This window comes from Lepidothrix coronata, unplaced genomic scaffold (assembly GCF_001604755.1).
Source record: "Lepidothrix coronata isolate B3197 unplaced genomic scaffold, Lepidothrix_coronata-1.0 Scaffold225, whole genome shotgun sequence".
Lineage (NCBI taxonomy): Eukaryota > Metazoa > Chordata > Aves > Passeriformes > Pipridae > Lepidothrix > Lepidothrix coronata.
This window is the reverse complement of record NW_016690405.1, coordinates 158,721-176,989: the sequence shown is the minus strand read 5'-3', so window position 1 is coordinate 176,989 and position 18,269 is coordinate 158,721. Positions and strand designations below refer to the sequence as shown.

Here is an 18,269-nt window from a genome sequence, read left to right as displayed (position 1 = left end):
TCACATTTAGCTTTACTTCCTTTCAAGAGCAAGGGGTTTCAGGATTATGGGGATATTAAAGGGATATGTAGAGATTTTCCTCATATTCCGTAGGACACATTCAGGTCATCTTTAGCTCTTGAACTGTAAAAAAGTCATAGCATGCCATCTCATGGAAGCTGTATTCTATGGTTTCCATTATGTTTTGTGTTTCCTGGCTACAATAGACTTGTGCCCTGCAGCATCTCTTTTGGTTACATCACAGGGTCCCATGAATGTAGAATATTGTGGAAAATAGAGCTAATCCAGGAAGATAAACTCATATGCAAGATGGGAAGCGGGAATTAGTGGGATCCCAAATGACCTTCTCGCATAGTGAAAGTGTACGACTATTGTTTGAAAGTCCACTGAAATGAGATTTGTGTGTGAATAACTCATACTTTGTTTCTAATCCTGAATTAAGGACAACATTCTATAACTTTTAGCTTTCTCTGCATAAATCCAACAGCATCTTTAAATATTCACCATGCAATGATCCAACTGTGATTGTACTACTTCCTGCTCAACACTCTTCGTCTCCAACTTGGGCACCTGCAACTTCACTTCATCTAAAATTCTTTTACACTCCTGTAGGCGCTGTTCAAAGTTGGCCGGCTTCTGGAACAAGCGGAACTTCATGGAGACATCCTGCAGCTTTTTCTGAAAAGTAAACACGGGCGAGTAGTAAGTATGAAATCAAGGCTTAGTCCTGTTTCAGAATTCTTAGACCCATTATCAGACAGAAGTTTCTTATTTAAAGAGTTTAAAAATTTTGAGGAGAATGCCAGTGGCAGAGAATCCTGGTCTTCACCAGAGGATAAGAAATCTTGCATCCTGCAGAGCACCGGATGCAGCAGGGCCCATATACACAAATAAAGAAAGGGAGAGGCTTTGTATTTTTCAATATGCAAAGTGTTGGGGGGATGTGGGGCGAAGAGAGATTTATTGGATTGAGCATAAGACATCCACATTGCAGACTGAAAGCTCATCAACAATATCACTTGATGCTTCCTGGTATGAGGAATGAATCTTTTAGTCCATCAAAGAAACCCAAATAAAGTAAGTAGGTCTAGCACAAAATCTGAGATTTAGAGTATAAAATTGATTTATATTTCAATTTAAAAAAAGCCTAACCTAGAATAAAAAGAAAGTAATTTGAAGGCAGAAAAATCTGTGACAAGCTTGGCCTCTAATTTCACAATTTTCACAATTTGTTATATTTGTGCATTAATTATATTGCTTGCTCACATGATCCCTACCTCAGGGGGAGGGGAAATAATTAAAAGTAAAGCAAAGAAAGGGCATTTTAATTATCTATTTGAAAACGAACTAATTTCTCTGTAGAAGTATAGAGCAAAGTATTATTGAAAAAGTTTTTCAACTATTTGATTAAAAAAAAAGAAAGAACAAACATCATTAAGAAATAGATAAGTAATTACATAGGAACTCAGCATCTGCAAACACACGTGATTTTTTTTTACCTTCAAATTCTGGACACTATTCCACTACAAAGTGGTCTGTACTGTACAAATTCAAGAAAAAAATCTAATAAGGAACAGAATCAGTTCATACCTAGGCATTAGTAAAATCGCTTCCCACATCTCTCAGATTTCTGAGAAGGAGGCAGGAATCATGAACAGGCAATTTTGGGTACCACAGGAAAGGGTTTAGATATCTAGCAACGCCCTCCAACAGCTTTCCTCATTAAATATGTTTTATGAAATTGAGGTCCAATGAGGTAAGGAAGGAAGACTTTCTTTAGATAAATAAGTAATGATTGAATAAAAATAGGAAAAAAAGGGTAGAAATAAGAGGTCTTATTTTTTTTTTCAGTGTGTTTGCATACACTACATTATACGAAATTAGTTTTTCATCCTCTTGTGTCACTTCAGTCACTTCAAGTTCTGTGGGAAGTTTGCATTGCCACATCTGTTTGTTACAATTTGTGTTGGTCAATACATTGAAAATGATTTAAAGGGAGAATGACAGAGAAAATTAAAGCCATCTGTGAAGAGTCACTGAAGACTTACACAGTACTGAGGATCTGTAGGAAAAAACAAGCAGATTATTTCGAGTTCACCCAGAAATTAAGCAATGTAGAAGAACACTAAGCTCTATATGCAATTGGGATCTAAATTATCTTTTAGCACTCTCATTTAAGTTCTAACAGATAAATATACCAGCTAGATTTTGCAGTTATATTTATGTCCAACAGTTTTAAAATAATATTATCTCAATGCTTACAAGTAACAAAACAAGCGAAGTGGGTATTTGGAATAATTTGGAACATAAGGAAAACAGAAATTAAAATACCTCTCATAGTATAAAAGTCATTGTATAAAGCTAAGCTGTTTAATTTTCATCACTGTTTCGAAAACATCTCAGAAACAGAAAGTTTAAAAGAAGAATGACAGGACAATGAAAGCTGTTTATCTAGAGGTCTCAGTATGATTTAACATAGTCATTCCAGAAAAGAGTCAACTGAGCATGAGTAAAATTAATTGTATGCAAAAGGTTGACTTGCAAAGTACTCAGTACTGAATTTCCAAAAATAGCCATTCCTTAGAAAAGATCTCATTTTCATGTAACAATTCTTAATTTATTATGACTAACTAGGAATTATATCACTTTAGCAGAAGTAGATTTTTATAGATATTTATAGATATTTATGTCAAATTAGAAATATTACTTAGTGCCAAAAAAAAGGCATTCATCATGCGTTTCTAAGTGAGAATGCTCTTTAGAAAATAGTAAATGACAACAGATCTTTTGAAATGTGTTTTACCACTAAAGATACTGCATGATGATAGAAAAGAATTCAAGAGAGTTCACTGGCCTAAAATCAAATATAGTCATAAATATTTGTAACAAAGGGTTCAGCTTTTACATGTTTTGCTAGTTGATATTTACATTATGCCTGTAAATTTACTACTTTTTTGTTTATATTTTATCTAATGTTAGCAAAACAGAGTCTCAAGATGACCTTGCCAATTTGTCAAAACTCAAACTGGTGCATATCATCATCTAGAGAAATCTTACAAAGAAAAAAATATCTGCATAGAAATGGATTATTAAAAAAAAGAAGCACCTAGAAAGGGTAGTGCTCCCTTGCATGCTGTTGAATTTATAAACATTTAGATACACAGTCATCTGATGCCTCCATTTCACTGATGAAATATGGGCAACTTCACAGCTGCCATGGAGACCATCAGAAGCTGACTTAGTGTAAAGGAAGACAGAAAAATATGGAAACATAAATATTATCAGCAAAGAAAAGCTAGTCTTGTAGCTAAGATGAAACATTAAAAAAATTAATTTGTTAATTTCAAATTAATTAACTGCTAAAAAGTTTAATGTTATCCATAATAAAAAAATAAAACTGAAATAAAGATACGTAGAAATATTTGACAGAGATGAAGAAAAAGATGGCCATAATAAAATTATTTTTCCTAATGAATGATGTCAATTTATTTTGCAGCCTGAGGAACTTTGGTACTAAGGTCAGAAAAAAAAAAGACTGCAAAATAGTCAAGGACCCACCACTAATGGGTAAAAATATGTATTTTTCTTTAGTGTTAATTCAGTCTGTTTTAATTTCAAGCAGGCCTCTCTATGCTTTTTAAGACAGACAAAATAATGCATTAGCTAACATTTTAATCTGTCGTCTGCATTGAACTGCTCAGCATAATTTGTATTTCAAATGTAGTCCTACTAAATATTTCCAAATATTTTAACATACTTTTTTTTTCCCACTGTAAATATTTTCAAATACCTCAAAAGGTATATCAAAAAGCCTCATTGTAGTTTAATTTCTTGCAACTGCAGCAAATTTAAAACACCCCTTATTATACAGTGTCCCTACCAGTTGGTTATGTCACCTCTGTGCACCCTACAGCTGTTGCCAACCAGGCAGAAAGTCTGCAAGATAAAAAACGAGCAGTAAGAAGATATGGATGGTTTTGCCCACTCTAATTTTCTGGCTGGAAAGGAGCAGCTAATACAGAAGGGACACCTTAAGAATACTTCATACTGCAGTAACAGTACTACTCATGCTGGTCATCTAAATGAGTGAAGGAAAAACAGAGGAAATAAAATCTGTATACCTGTGCCACATCAATTTGGGAAAGCACTCTTTTGGCAGCATCTTTACCCCGGTTTCGTTTCTTCATTTCTTCCAAACTAATCTCATGGCTTGTTAATTCAGATTGTATTTTCTATTGGAAAACAAATATAGCAATCAGCAGGGCTAGAAGGAAAATTTTATGTTGTTAAAATTATTTGGAACATTTCATTTTTAACCATACTAAACAGCAGTACTGGACTATATAGCATTGCCAGCAGGTCAAGGGAGGTGATCCTGCCCCTCTACTCTGCCCTGCATCTGGAGTGCTGTGTCCAGATCTGGACTTCTCAGTGCAAGAGAGACATGGAGATCCTGGAGCAGGTCCAGCAGAGGGCTAAGATGATTAAGGAATTCAGGATAGGTTTCTTTTTTCTGAAGGAAACCAAGTTTTCATTGATAAAAATATTAAAAATTAATCATAGAAAAAATATATAGAAAATTGATTTGCTTCACTATTCTTATTTTTTCTTATTTTCACAGTATCACTAGCCAAGTTGGGAGAAAACTGATTGAAGTATCCTGTAGCCATAACATCATCTTCATCTCAGAGAGCTGTGTTATATCTAAAACAGTATACAAATTGTGGTATAATACTAACCAGAATCTATGTTCAGTATCTGTATATATGCTAAATGTATAATGACCTGTAGTTCATTAACATAATAGCTTAATCCATTTTCTAACAAACGTTTCTGGTTATCTCTGTCTGCAAAATCAGTGAATGATCACAGGAAAAATATCAGTTTTTTTAGTTCACCATAAATCAATCTTACAAGAAACAATTAACTTAAGCAGTGCTGGCTAGTGCAATGTAATGGAAAAGAATTCCCACAAAGTATATTGAAACAGTATAATTTAGGATGATTCACATATTTTTATGTTTAAACTGTTGGAAAATAAGAAACTGTCATTAGCAGAATTGTTAGACAGCACAACTGAGAAATATTACTCTATGAAATAAAGACAAGGTATGTTCCCACCAGGCCATGCATTTGAGGCCATTACTCCTGCATTAAAAAATTATTTTAGATTTAATAATTTATTTTTTTCTATGCAGCATTTTTCAGATATTCTGAAGACTAGTTATAGTTTTAATCATATAAACATACTTTTATCTTACACTACAGTAACTTTCATAGTAAAAAAATAGTAAAAATACATGTATTTTTAATCATATTTTTATAGGTTATTAAGTACAAAGCTGCATACACTGTATGCTGTCTACTTTATAGGGATATTACATAGTTATAAGACTTGTATACCATGTATTCCAACATTATACTGAAGCAGTTTTTCACAAGTTATATGGAAAATGTATTAAAGTTTTAGAGAAAAAGACTCACAAAAATACAGAAAACTATTAAGTCTAAGTTTAATTGCAAAAACATATTTATGTTTCTAAATTATCAGTACTATTTAGAGAATTAAAATATTTTTTCTGAAGCAAAGTGTTTGTAAAAGCAAAATGACTAAAAGGTAACTCCCAATTTAAAAAGGTGCTTGAATTTTAACAGGATTATCTTCCCTTTTTGTGTGGCACAAGGACCAAATTAGTGGTGACAGCATTATTTAGTACCTCAAGCCAAGTAATTTCTTGATGTCTTGGAAGTTAGAAACGTATATAAAAGGAAGAAGTAAGTCTGAATGTCAGAAAAAAAAATATCCATATCACATCCAGTATATCAACAGTTTGCTTCTGCATTTCATCAACTAACCGATTTTTGGTTGTATTTTCCAATTTACTTTGTTCAACCTCAGTCTCTCTGGAAAGCATATAATTGAACAGTTCTTATCTGAATAGGTCAGAACAGCACAGTACAGATAAGAGTGGTGTTTAAGCAATTAGGTATTATGGGACATCGCAGGGAGATTGTTCTATCTTACTTTTTTAAATTGCTCTGCAGGAGAGAGATGAAGCATCACCTACTCTGACATCAAAATGCAGAATTGTAGAGAACAAACACATTAGAGGAAAGATTAAAAGAAAAGTTAGTAAGGCTTACAGCAAGAAGACATTTCTATTTTTTTGTTCGCTATTGCTTCTCACATGCAGAAAGAATAAATTGCTCCTGAATAGATGTAAAATAATTTGACACCTGCCAAAAATGCCTATTTGCATTCAGTTTTGACATAATCATTTTGACTTTTTCATCTCTTTTGGCTCATGTATTTATTTTATTGACTTCTTCTAACATCCACAAGAAAACACTAGTTTTTTCCCCTGTTATCCCTTTCTCTGCTTTTCTCAGTGGTTCTTGTCTATTTCCTTTTTTTTTTTTTAATAAAGAGTAAAACTTACCTTCATTTAATTTCTAGAATATCAAATATAATGTACTGTATATAATCATGTAGCAGTGCACATAAATTTCTGTGTCCTACAGGTTAAGGGTAATCATTTTCCATCACGGGTAATTTTTCAGGAAATTTGCAAAACTTTTATTCATCTATCTATCTATCTATCTATCTATAGAAAGCATATAGCACATACAGATGATGATGTTATAGCATGAATGATATACAAGTACGTCTCATCATGAACCACATACTTAGTTATGGACACTAATTTTCAAGAAATATTAACTGAAGAGTCCAAATGAGAAAAGAAAATCATCAGAGGATAAAAACATGAATGACAAGGCAAGACTGAACAAGTTGGACATGAAAAATGCAGTTCATGCAGTTAAAACGCAGTGTTCAGATGCTGTGGATATGTGCAGTGTGACAACCTGTGTAGTACAGAAATCTGCATAGATATTCAAACTTCATACATAACAAAATGTAAGCTTACAATTCTGAATAGCACTTATCAGCTCTTCCCTCTGACCACTGATTCACACATGGCTGAACAAAACAATTGTCACAATTTCCAGCAGAGGAAAGGTAAGTGTAAACACTTTTAACATTTTTCTAAGTAGATGACTGTGAATTATTTTTGTCCCAAAATATTAGTCTGAAGGCAATGAAGCATGGCATGATTCTTGTCAGGTAACATATTGAACAACTGAACAATCCTGTCATTATATCACCACATTCACTTCTGTTTTGAACAAAGCACAACAGTATTTTAAATACAGATTAATAACAACCTTCACTTAGAAGTGCTTATCACTACAGAACTGGAATTATCCAAGGAGTTTATTGAAAAAATATTCGTGTTTTTCAAAACTGTAATATTGTTCAGTTACTCTCCACACTGCATTTTACATAAGTCTACCAGAAGAATAACAGACAAGTGATTTGTCACATGCATGTGAGAAGTGAAATAAGTTTATTTTTCTCTCCCATAATAAAAATCCTCACGTAGTCACTCTGACTAAACAGAAGTACATAGCGGAGATTCTCTCTCCCAACAAAAGTTATTAAATAACAAAGCTGTAAATAATTATCTGGAAAATATTTTGTCATATAAATGTAATATTTTCAGTACAGATTTATTTTCTTCCTGTCAGTTAAAGAGTACCTGAAAAAAAGTCAGCAACTGACAAATTCTTGTGATGATGACTTCATTCTCTGTATTTTCTTGGTAAGTTGAGAAATATTAAAGACGTCTGCTGGGATCATGAGATCAAGCATACAAAGAAATAACCTTTCCTTTTGGGATATTGTTTTATAATTTATCTCATTCCAGCTCTTGTTATCATCAGACCTCGAGGAATCTGAACTGATTTATCTGTGTGGTTGCTGTTAGATTGTTTTGTCTGCATACAGCATCTTTAGTTGTATTCCAAATAATTTGGGTAACTTGGCTCTCCAGCATTAAATTCTCAGTGCCACATGGTGGAGTAAGAAGCACACAGAATTTACATTCAAAAAGTGATCCTAAAGAGAAGTTGAACAGCACATACTAGACTCCCCTTTCCTTCTGTCAACTCTCTTAATAAATTAAACTGATCATTTCACTTAAAGAAAAAGGAGCTAAATATAATTTTGTTTTTTTCAGATATAATTCTGATCAGCTGAAACAGAGATAAATCCTCCCATCAACGCCCTAAACAGACTTGAATTTTTTGAAGCAAACACAGAGAGCTCCCAAACCCTCAGCAGCTTTCTGATTATAAATTCTCCCATATGTTCTTTTAGAAATGCAACACATAATGCTGAACGGTTTGCTAAATCCCTCAGCATGGATAAACTGATCCCTGCCCAGAAAGCAACATCACTGACTGCAAGATTCCCGTTCCAGCTGTGCAGACACTATTGTAGGGTATCTTAGCTGAATGAACTGCTTTCAGCTCTACAAAAGACCTGTGCCAGCAGAAGCTCCACGGGAGACGAGGCCATTCAGTCTGTGCTTATTCTGCCACTGGCTTCCACGGCTGTTTGCTAAAGGAATGACTCAGTGTATTTACCCACATAAAATTGATTGTTTATTCCCTTTCCCTCTAAGGATTTTAGATAACTTCACAACTGAACTTCAGAGAACTTCAATATTTGCATTAAATCTGTTCAGTTGTTAATTAAGTTTTTTTTTTCATTAGGTCTCACCGGCACCATAAAATCAAAACATGAAAGGGAAAAACTCAGCAGCCTCTATGCTGATTTTTCCCACAGTGGATATAGTACAATCAGGTGAACTTGACATCAGACAATAAAATCTCAAGAAAAAAAACCAAGTTCTGCAAAAGCACTGAGCTGAAATTTTCCTATCAAAGTGTGCTAATTAAGGGTGAGTTTTGTGCTGCTTCACTTGTTGAAGTTCTGAATTACTTTCTTTTACACAGTCTATAATCATTGCCAATATTGTAACTGAGGGTGCACATAAACCAAATGCATCCATGGGACATTGGAAACAGGCAAGGGTCCAAATACACCCGAAACAATAAAAAGCATATGTTCATATAATTTCTTTATGTATTCACTTTATATAATTACAAGATGAGAAACTGATACATCTTTAACAAATGCTAATTTGTATCTTATTTAAAAAACTATTTACATCATTCATATTTCAAGGAAGAAGTATAAAAAATAATTCAAGAGAGTCAGCTGATAGCTAACATTATTTAGGATTCAAACTGAAACAATTTGTCTAAATCTGATCTTATCAGACCGAATGCAAATACAATCCTGTTTTCTAAATATAGCATTTGTAATTCATATATACACATAAAAATATCTGCATGTACCTACTAACACACACACACACACACACATGAAAAGCAACTGAAAGGTACACCTATCTATATCTTAATTCAAAAGACATGGTAACCCTTATTTCTTTAAAGGAGAGAAAAATTATTTTCAGTGCTGCATATATTCAGCTCTGAATATATTTAAGATCATCTACTCCATACAAGATACTCACTTTTTAGAATGATTTAAAACTCTATAGGCATGTCAGAAAAAACATAATTGAATGTTTTTTTCTAAAATAATTATAAAATATTTGTTTTCAACTTCCCTCTGGCTTTCTTTCGCCTGTTTTTTTTACTTTTGTAATCTGACTGCCTAAATTTAGATGGAATTAACAGAAAAGTTCTTGTACATAATATTGTAGACTGTTGATATTTTTATAGCAGAGATGTTTGGTTTTATTTTGTTTCTATTCTTGCCCTTTCCATGCTACAGTAAAGCAGATCTTATAGATGGTATGAAAGAGTAAAAATGTTAATTAGATGTACATTTTTATTTCAAAGGATGAATAAGCCCCTTTGAAGAAAAGGTGAAGAAAAAATGTTAAAAGCTTTTTCTATTGGACTTACATGAGCTGTAAAAATTTGAATATAAGTACCTTTATGTGCACATTATGAAATAATTAACAATGTTGTCTATGTTGCAATAATGTAGTAACAAACCTTAAGCCACATAATCAATTTTATAAAAGAGTCACCTAAGAGTTGTGAGGATGATGAGTTTCTTCTTTCAAGAATGGGAACTGGATCTTAAAGAGTCACATTTTTTATCCTAGTCATTTTAAATTTACTGCATACCCTTCCATGACATTTATAGCTCTTTGCATCTTCTGGGCAGGTATATGAATCAGAAGGAAGATATGACTTTACTAGAAGAGTAGCTTAAACTTCTCAAAGTAATCCTACACAAAATTTACTTGCACTTTCTTACTGATCATGTTGCAAATCCTCCTTAATAAGAGGCTGAGAGACAACCAAACACCAAACACTCTTTGGTTGATTAAGAAAACTAGTAAACACATCAGCTCAACCTGTATATACCTTACCTGTGCTTCCTGAGGGACCTGTGCTGCATCCACTCTGTCTGCAGTGTAGGCTGTCAGCTGTTTGTCAATAACAGCGAGAGACTCTTGGATTAAGCGCAGGGTTTTGTCAGTCTCCTGTGCAGATTGAATACTCTGTTCAAGACTTTTCTGTCTTCTCACGGCCTAAAAACAATGACAATGTTATCAGTATTCACAGAAATAACGCATATAATACATTTTTCCCCACACTTTTTCCCCAAAAATTCAGGCAAAGAATCAAATATAGGACTCCTGGCTTGTGCTCATCCACCTTTCTGTAGGACAAATTGCGCATCTTTTTGCCACCCATTCAGTTCTCTTGGTAAGAAACAAACAAACAACACTCAGATTGCATAGACAAGTTCTAAAAAATGTAGGATCCTGAAGAGCCAATGCATAAACTGAATATTTCTATACAGAGTGCAAGTTGGCAAAGCTGCATAATAAAACCACCCTGACAGTGCTCTCTTTCTTTCTGAGGCAGAGAGGTCCTCCTGATCTTATTATATAATTCAAGAGACTTTGTTTACTGAGAATAGGGTTACTGTCATCACAATCTCATCTGAGGCAATCCACCTCAGTAAGTGAGAGGGATAAAGACTCTCTTGAGATGGACTTCTCTTATATGAAGTACAAATAGCTGTTTGGAAAAAGCAATGCCTACTTTTTTTGTCCTGTGGGTCAAAAAAATTAAAAAGTTGACTCTTGCTTCTACCCTACCAGCAGTGTCACCATGGATTGTCTACCACANTTTTTGGAGAAGGATGCTTTCCTTTCAAAGGAGCTCAGTTTATGTTTCAACAAATCAGAACAGTAAATTCTCCTTCCAAGTTGTCCTTTGAACACACATATATATAAGCGCTTGACATAAATGAGTCAGCTTTAACTACTATTTGTAACAGTTTAATATGGCATTTAACAGGTAATAAATAACATATTACTTTCTTCCATCTGTCATTGTGTCTACCTGCAGACCCATATTTTACTCAGACCACAGCAACTGCCTGAGTTTCTGCTTTATACAAAACACACAGTAATTATGAACAATCTCAAATGCAATATAGTTTTTCTCTATACAAGCTCAGCCACACTGCTGACCACAGAATAAAGTGACTAACTTTCTTTGACATGAATCAAAGAAGAAGGGAAGCACTCTTTAAATAACATTTCCAGGTGTCTAGCCATTTTTCAAGTCAAATCGCTCTTTTTCTCTCTGGTGAGCAAGCTATACTTTAATTTGATTTCATACCTATTAAAACTCTTGCCTTGAACAAAAATATCTCTCAGCACTTCAGTGAGAATATTTGATATATCTGTACCTTCTTCATGGAGCTCAGATTCTTCTAGAGCTTCACATGTAACAAATGAGAAAGATTATTTCTTGTGAGCATTCTTGCTAGCTATTTGACTTAGTTAAGGGATAGGGATCCAACCAGTATTTTCTATATCTGTTTTTGTAAGCTGCTTTGTGCTATTTCAGAACAACTGATCAGATAATCTTGTATCACTGCCAGTTCCAGGAACCTTCTGGGGAACTGAGCAGCTTTACATATCAGACTCATGCTGTCAGTGTTAATGGGAGCACCTAAGCCACCAAGGTATTATTACCCTACTAAATGAACCATTAAAACAGTGTAACTTCACAATACAGTACTAACACATGCTACTTAAATGACTTTTATCTTCATCTGATTTGAGATTCTTATATTAATGTTCTCAGCCTGTTCAAAGCAGTGAGTTAAAAAAACCACAGCTGAACTTAAAAAACACAGCTTCCATTTACCTTGGCACTCATTACTACCAATTTGTAAGCCTGGCTAAGATACTCTCTATCAATCCATTTGCGTCACTATACGGTAGTTTGAAAGTCACATTAAATCACAAAACAGGATAAGTAGCTTTCTACAGCCCATAGGTAACCTCTCTGTCTTTACTGATCTCTGTGGTCAACTGGTAGGACTAACATGCAAAAGTTCCATTCTTATGAGTCATTAAAATAAGTGCCTGTGCTTTCTGGAGAATTCAATATACTGGACACAAATTTGATGTTAAGTCCATCTGAAAAACTATTTTTATAGCAATATCTGAAGCTTTGAACCCCTGTTAAATGCTGACCCATGCTAACTACTATTTGCAACCAGGGAATTGCTTAAGTACAGGTATATTTGCTGCCAGCTTCAGAAGCAGACTGCAGGCATGCAATGAAGTAGTGGAGTGCATGTAAATTCACAATTGTCTTAAAATTGTATGACAAATATATGGTGATGAAAGATTGTCATCTCCATTCTGATATCAGCATATGTCTATCAAAATCCCATTTTAGAATACAATTGGAAAAAGTAAAACATTCCCATCATGGATCAAATATTAAAGATGATAAAGTTAAGAAAACATTCCAACAAATGCTTTCCAAGTGTGGCTGAATTTTTTACAATTGGATTTCAAACCAATACGAAGTCAGATAATTATATATTCATGGTTATGATATCTTTATGTGAACACAATACACACAAAGGCAAAACATTAACCTTTCATTGTCCTCAGAGAGAATTTGATTACAGCCTGAGAACTTGTGTGACATTTTGTACCTTCTAAGTGAGGTGAAAGTATGTTTTTCCCAAAGCTGTGAACAGTTTAGGTGGATGGGTGATATCAGGCCAAGATGTGAGTGCAGTGGTCGAAGAGGGGAATTATTTTTGCAGCGAGAGAAGAGCCATACAGTCAAATGCTGGGAAATGGCACCTTCATAGTTGAGATGATTTTCTCAGATATAAACAGGTGCTGCTTTAATTTGCTGGAGATAAGCATCAGAATGCTTTACAAAAAGGGGCAATCATACTATTCACTTACATCTGTGAACCTGAGTTTCAAATTTTTCCTTGAAACTCATATGTCTGTCCATCTGAAAATCTATGTAAGCGTATTTTTTAAAGAAAAGTGAGAGTTGAAATTTTATATACTATAAAACAGAAATATTTTCATTTATGATGTTCTGGGTGGGTGTGGGTTTTTTGTTCGTTTATTTTTTTTCATGAAAGATTATGATCCTTCTATTTCCCTGCAAAACAAATAGATGGTTTAACATCACAGTGTATAAACGGGACACAACAAGAAGCTCTGGCTCTGCTATCAGATCACAGTCAATAAAGTTGAAGGCTCTGGTCTCTAAAGAGAAGTGTCTAACAGTTAATTGCTAAATAGAAAATCTCAGGAAAATAACCAACTGTTTAATTATTTCTGAGCCAGTGGAATGTTGACAGCTGTCAAGGAAAACAAAATCAAAGGAAAAAACCCCTGCTGTTAGGCACTATAAGAATGAAAGATAAAAGAAAAAACATTTAGGGAATTTTAAATCTATACAGGTTTTTATAGTTTTTCAGTTTTTTCATGATAAACATAACATTTTTTATGATATGAGGTATTTTATAAACCTGTTTAAAATTTAACAAAGGTCAATGGCAAATGCAGGAAATAGTAACATTGCATATTACCCATATAAAATACCATCCTAAGGGAAAGGCTGCACTGAGAGGTGTTTGAAAAAACAGGAAAACTGAAGGTGCTCAGACAGTTGCTTATGACTATAGTTCATTCCTTGATGTTGAATATTAAAAAGCTCCATTTATAGACATTGCCACTTTTTGCTTAAATAATACATTTCATGTATTTAATGACATTAGTCACACACACAGTTACTAAGATGTTGGTTAGAATTTTGTGATTAAAACCAAGTAGTGTTGTTGAGGCAGTATTCAGTAGTTGTGCTGTGGGAGAAAAATTGAACAAAACTTTTTTGAAAATTATAGTACTTTTACCACAGGGCATATTTATTCCAAATGCAGAAGAAAATTCATTAATTAGCTTACAAGAGACAGCTCAAGCTCATGGAAAATAGTCCGTTAAGAAAGGCAGAAATGTTAGTTTGGGTTTTTTTGGTGGTTTTGTTTGTTGGTTGGTTGGTTGGTTGGTTTGGTTTGGGGTTTTTTGTTTGTTTGGGGTTTTTTTTTTGTTTGTTTTGTTTCTTTGTTTTTTGTTTTTTTCCCTCTCAGTTTTGGGTCTCTTATTATGGAGAAATAACTTTACCACATGGTAAAGTCAAAAGGTTAAAAGTTACAAAACTTTAAATTTCTTCTTAACTTTACTTTAAAATTTAACCTGATTCTTGGTGTTATAATGGTTGTGTCTGAGATATATTACAACCTCTCTGTAAGTCATTCATCAAATTGTCAATATGTTAATCTCTGCTTTTGTTTGGAATCAGAGTTGATTAGAGTTTGTGTTTAGACTTTTTTTTTTTTTTAAATTCAAAGCATTAATTTTGGACCCAGGAATTTTTAATATCCTCCCAGTTAGAACTAATTCTGCAAATTCCAGGAATATTTCACAATGTGCTTTTCAAGAAGGTGCCTACAAGTATTTGATCTTTCATCCATTAAGTTACATTCATCTTTGATAAACTGTATTCCAAAACAGCAAACTATACCTAAGAGGACTTCTCTATCTCTTTAGGTTATCACTGCAGACACATAATGCCTCAGAACTCCTAAAAGCAGCCCGCTTAGCAGCCTTCAAGGCAATCACACGGAGATGGGGCATGAAATACCCTTTCTCCTCTTGAGAGGAGGACACAACAAAAAAATTGTGTCAAATGATGAATGTGTGCTCTTTGAAAGAAAAAGAAGTAATTTTCAGGGGAGTCCTAAAAGAAATGAAGAGACAGCACCCAACAATAATAATTTAATCTGGTGTAAAGCCATCTGAACAATAATGTTTTGTACAGGTTTCTGCAAGCATAGTCTCAAGAATATCTGATTGACATTTTTGAAGTTTGCTGGACAGGATATAAATCACTTTCATCATTGCAGGGGATGATAGCCACTTGCAGTATTAGCTTCAAATTCTTCAATGCTTCTTAGCACCATATATAGAGTTGTAAGTGAATCAGTCCTTGAAAAGTCACTATAGGGTATCCATTGCTTATCAGTCATCCTCAAATGTTAAAAAGCAAACTAAATACACTCAGTCTTTGTTAACTAAGGAAGATAAGGCATACAAACATAAAGCCATTATCTGCCTTGAAAAATGAATCTCTATCTCACTAGCAAAGCTGCATTGTCTTGCAGCATTATTCATATGGAATGTGGGTTGGTTTGGTTGCTCTATTAGTAGTGAATAAATATTTCCCATATCAGTCTCTGCCCACATGAGCTTATTGTCTTGGTAATTACCTGCACAATTATTCAAATAAAACCAAATAACTTCATCACATTAGGATAGCCCATTAGCCTGTCTGAAGTAGAAGTGACCTTGAACACGAGCTGAATTGTGTTATGTGCCTGCAATATATTTTTATGCAAGAAGGATGCACGCTGTTTGGATTTCAACAGACTACATGAACAGTACACAAAATTCAGTATCAGGAACCTATGCAAAAAAAGGGGTTTTCTACTTCAGAGTCAGATCTCACCATTAGTATTTAATTACTAAATATCAGATTGAGCTTTCAAATAAGCTTTCAAGGAAGTCTTGCACCCCAATACTTTGGCTATATTTGGAAAAACCTGGAAAGCAGTCAATAAATTTCTAATATATTTTGCTTATATATTCATCCAAATTATTTCCAGAATTTCACACAACATCTTCATGTTGTACTTTTCACATTAAATCCCTGCAGCTTTCATGGTTTTTGATTTAATGCCTATGATACTGATGACTGAATAGTATTCAACCATCACTCAGCAAGACTATTTGAACTTCATGTTTTCACAAACTGGAAGCCTCCTGTTTTCTCCTTCAAATTTTCTCAGTTTTTTCCTCCAAGTCAGGAAAAAAAAAGAAATACTAAGAACCAGAATTCCAGGAAGTGCATCTGCTTTTAAACAGGAGTGGGATGTTAAAAAAAAAAAAAGAAAAAAAAAGAACAGGTATACAGAAAGTTATATTTACTTTTCTGTTATGACACCATCCAGCTACATGGAACTATGTGAATGATGCTTGCACTGCACCAGAACTACCACCAGGTTCTTTTCCTCACCGTCATTCAAGTTTATTCTCGGAGCAGCTGAGGACACTCCCTTAGTTTTAATTGTAGTGTTTTTACTTCCGCTGTTTTCAAGAACAACTATATTTCAAATATCACAAAAAAAGCAGACAATTTTTCATTGTCATGGTAGATTGTTATCATTCTAATACAGTGGCTTTCCAAAAATCCTTACTTGTGTACCATTTACATCATTGTAACTGAGTAATTTTTTACCATCTTTGAACATGGTCTGGTTCCAATCATAACAACACTGTATCCTTCACTAGGTCTTTCCTTAATAATTTCTTTCTGATCTTTACCAAGGACTGAGTACCTTCCTGATACTTCTAGCATATTGACAGTTTTGATTCTCCTTGTGCTAAACATGTTTCTATATTGAAGCGTCTTTATAAAATCTCTCATTGATACAAATACTCTTATTTATTGTTTAGTAAAAAATACATCTTTAAGAGATGTTACTCATATTTAATTTTGAAAATAATTTTCTTCTTGACAAGAGTTTTGCCAGAGAAATCATCTCTAAATATGTAATTGAAGATTAAATTCACTTCAATTTTGCAATTTTAGTGTTACCTATTTTACTGGATTTGGCTGGGACTGAGTTAATTTTCTTCACATCAGCCCATATGGTTCTGCGTTTTAGATTGGTGGCCAAAACAGTGTTGATAACAGAGGGATGTTTTAGCCATTGCTGAGCAGTTCTCACACAGTGTCCAGGTCTTCTCTTCCTCACTCTGCCCCTTCCAGTGAGCAGGCTGGGGTGGGCAAGGGGCTTGGAAAGTACACAGCCAGGACTGCTGACCTGAACGGGCCCAAGAGAGATTCTGCTCCACACAGAGTCATGCTCAACAATAAAAGGAGCTGGGGGAAAGTTTTTCAAATTGCCATTGCTTGGAGATTAGTCTCCTGGGGGCGATTTGTTCTGTATCACTTGCTTTTCCCCTTTTGTTCTTTCACTTATCAAATTGTCTTCATGTCAATCCGTGAGTTTTCTTGCTTTTTTTCTTTACTATGATCTCCTCCATTGCACCAGGAGACATGGAAAAGGAGCAAGCAGCCATGTGGTGCTTTGCTACCTACTGGAGTTAGCCCACCACACATAGGCAAACCCCTTCTAACACAATTGTTAGAAGTTTACTCTTTAGGAACCGTACCAACAAGATAACTTTTTCTTTTTTTATTTTTTTTAATGGTGCTAGACTGTCCTCTGGAAGACAGGTCAGTTATTAAATATACCTGCTGCTGAAGTTCTTCCCATCGAGTATTGAACTTCTCAAGTTTCTCATTGATCAATTCATCCAAGATTCCACCATCTGTTAAAGTCTGAGCCAATTCCCGAATCTGATTGCGATTATCTTCTGGATGTCTCATTAAACGTTCCAAAGACTGAAAAAAGATCAAAAAAAAAGTAGTTTATTTTCCTTTTTGTAAATAACATTCTACAGAGCAATCATAATTTGCCTTAAAAATGTAAAAAAGAAATTTCACATTTCATACACAATAAAAGTAGGGAAAAAAAGATAAAATAGTTATGTCCCATGCCTTGAAAACAAATGTTCTGTACTAATTAGTACCAAACTCAAAGATTTTTCACAATGCAATAAATTGTCTGCTTGATTTTAAAATGTGGCCTATGCTCAGTGAGTTCAGTGAGAGTACTTGTAGTACATATGTTGAATACTTCAATATGAAAAACTTGAGTATTTAAATGGATTAAGTTCAACAGCAAAAATGGAATATCAATGCAACATTTTATATTTTGATCCACTAAAACCATTAACTTAATTTCTACAAATTTGAAAGATTTTAATCACTGTTTCACTTAGGTGGATTTGAATTCAAAAACTCATTTGTTGAATCAAGTGAGAACACAGGACTTTCCAAATATT

At 34.0% G+C, this 18,269-nt stretch overlaps 1 protein-coding gene across 11 annotated transcripts in view; it reads right to left on the bottom strand.

Moving 5' to 3' along the window:
• Positions 1-18,269, bottom strand: part of DMD (dystrophin) — a 799,860-nt gene that overhangs the window by 625,056 nt on the left and 156,535 nt on the right. For all 11 annotated transcript variants that reach the window (XM_017833948.1, XM_017833947.1, XM_017833942.1 and 8 more), the window contains 4 exons: positions 17,617-17,766; positions 10,320-10,481; positions 4,122-4,232; positions 505-678 (listed from right to left, as the gene is read on the bottom strand). In XM_017833948.1, coding sequence (XP_017689437.1) covers positions 505-678; positions 4,122-4,232; positions 10,320-10,481; positions 17,617-17,766 — 597 coding nt within the window. The remainder of the gene's footprint in view (positions 1-504; positions 679-4,121; positions 4,233-10,319; positions 10,482-17,616; positions 17,767-18,269) is intronic.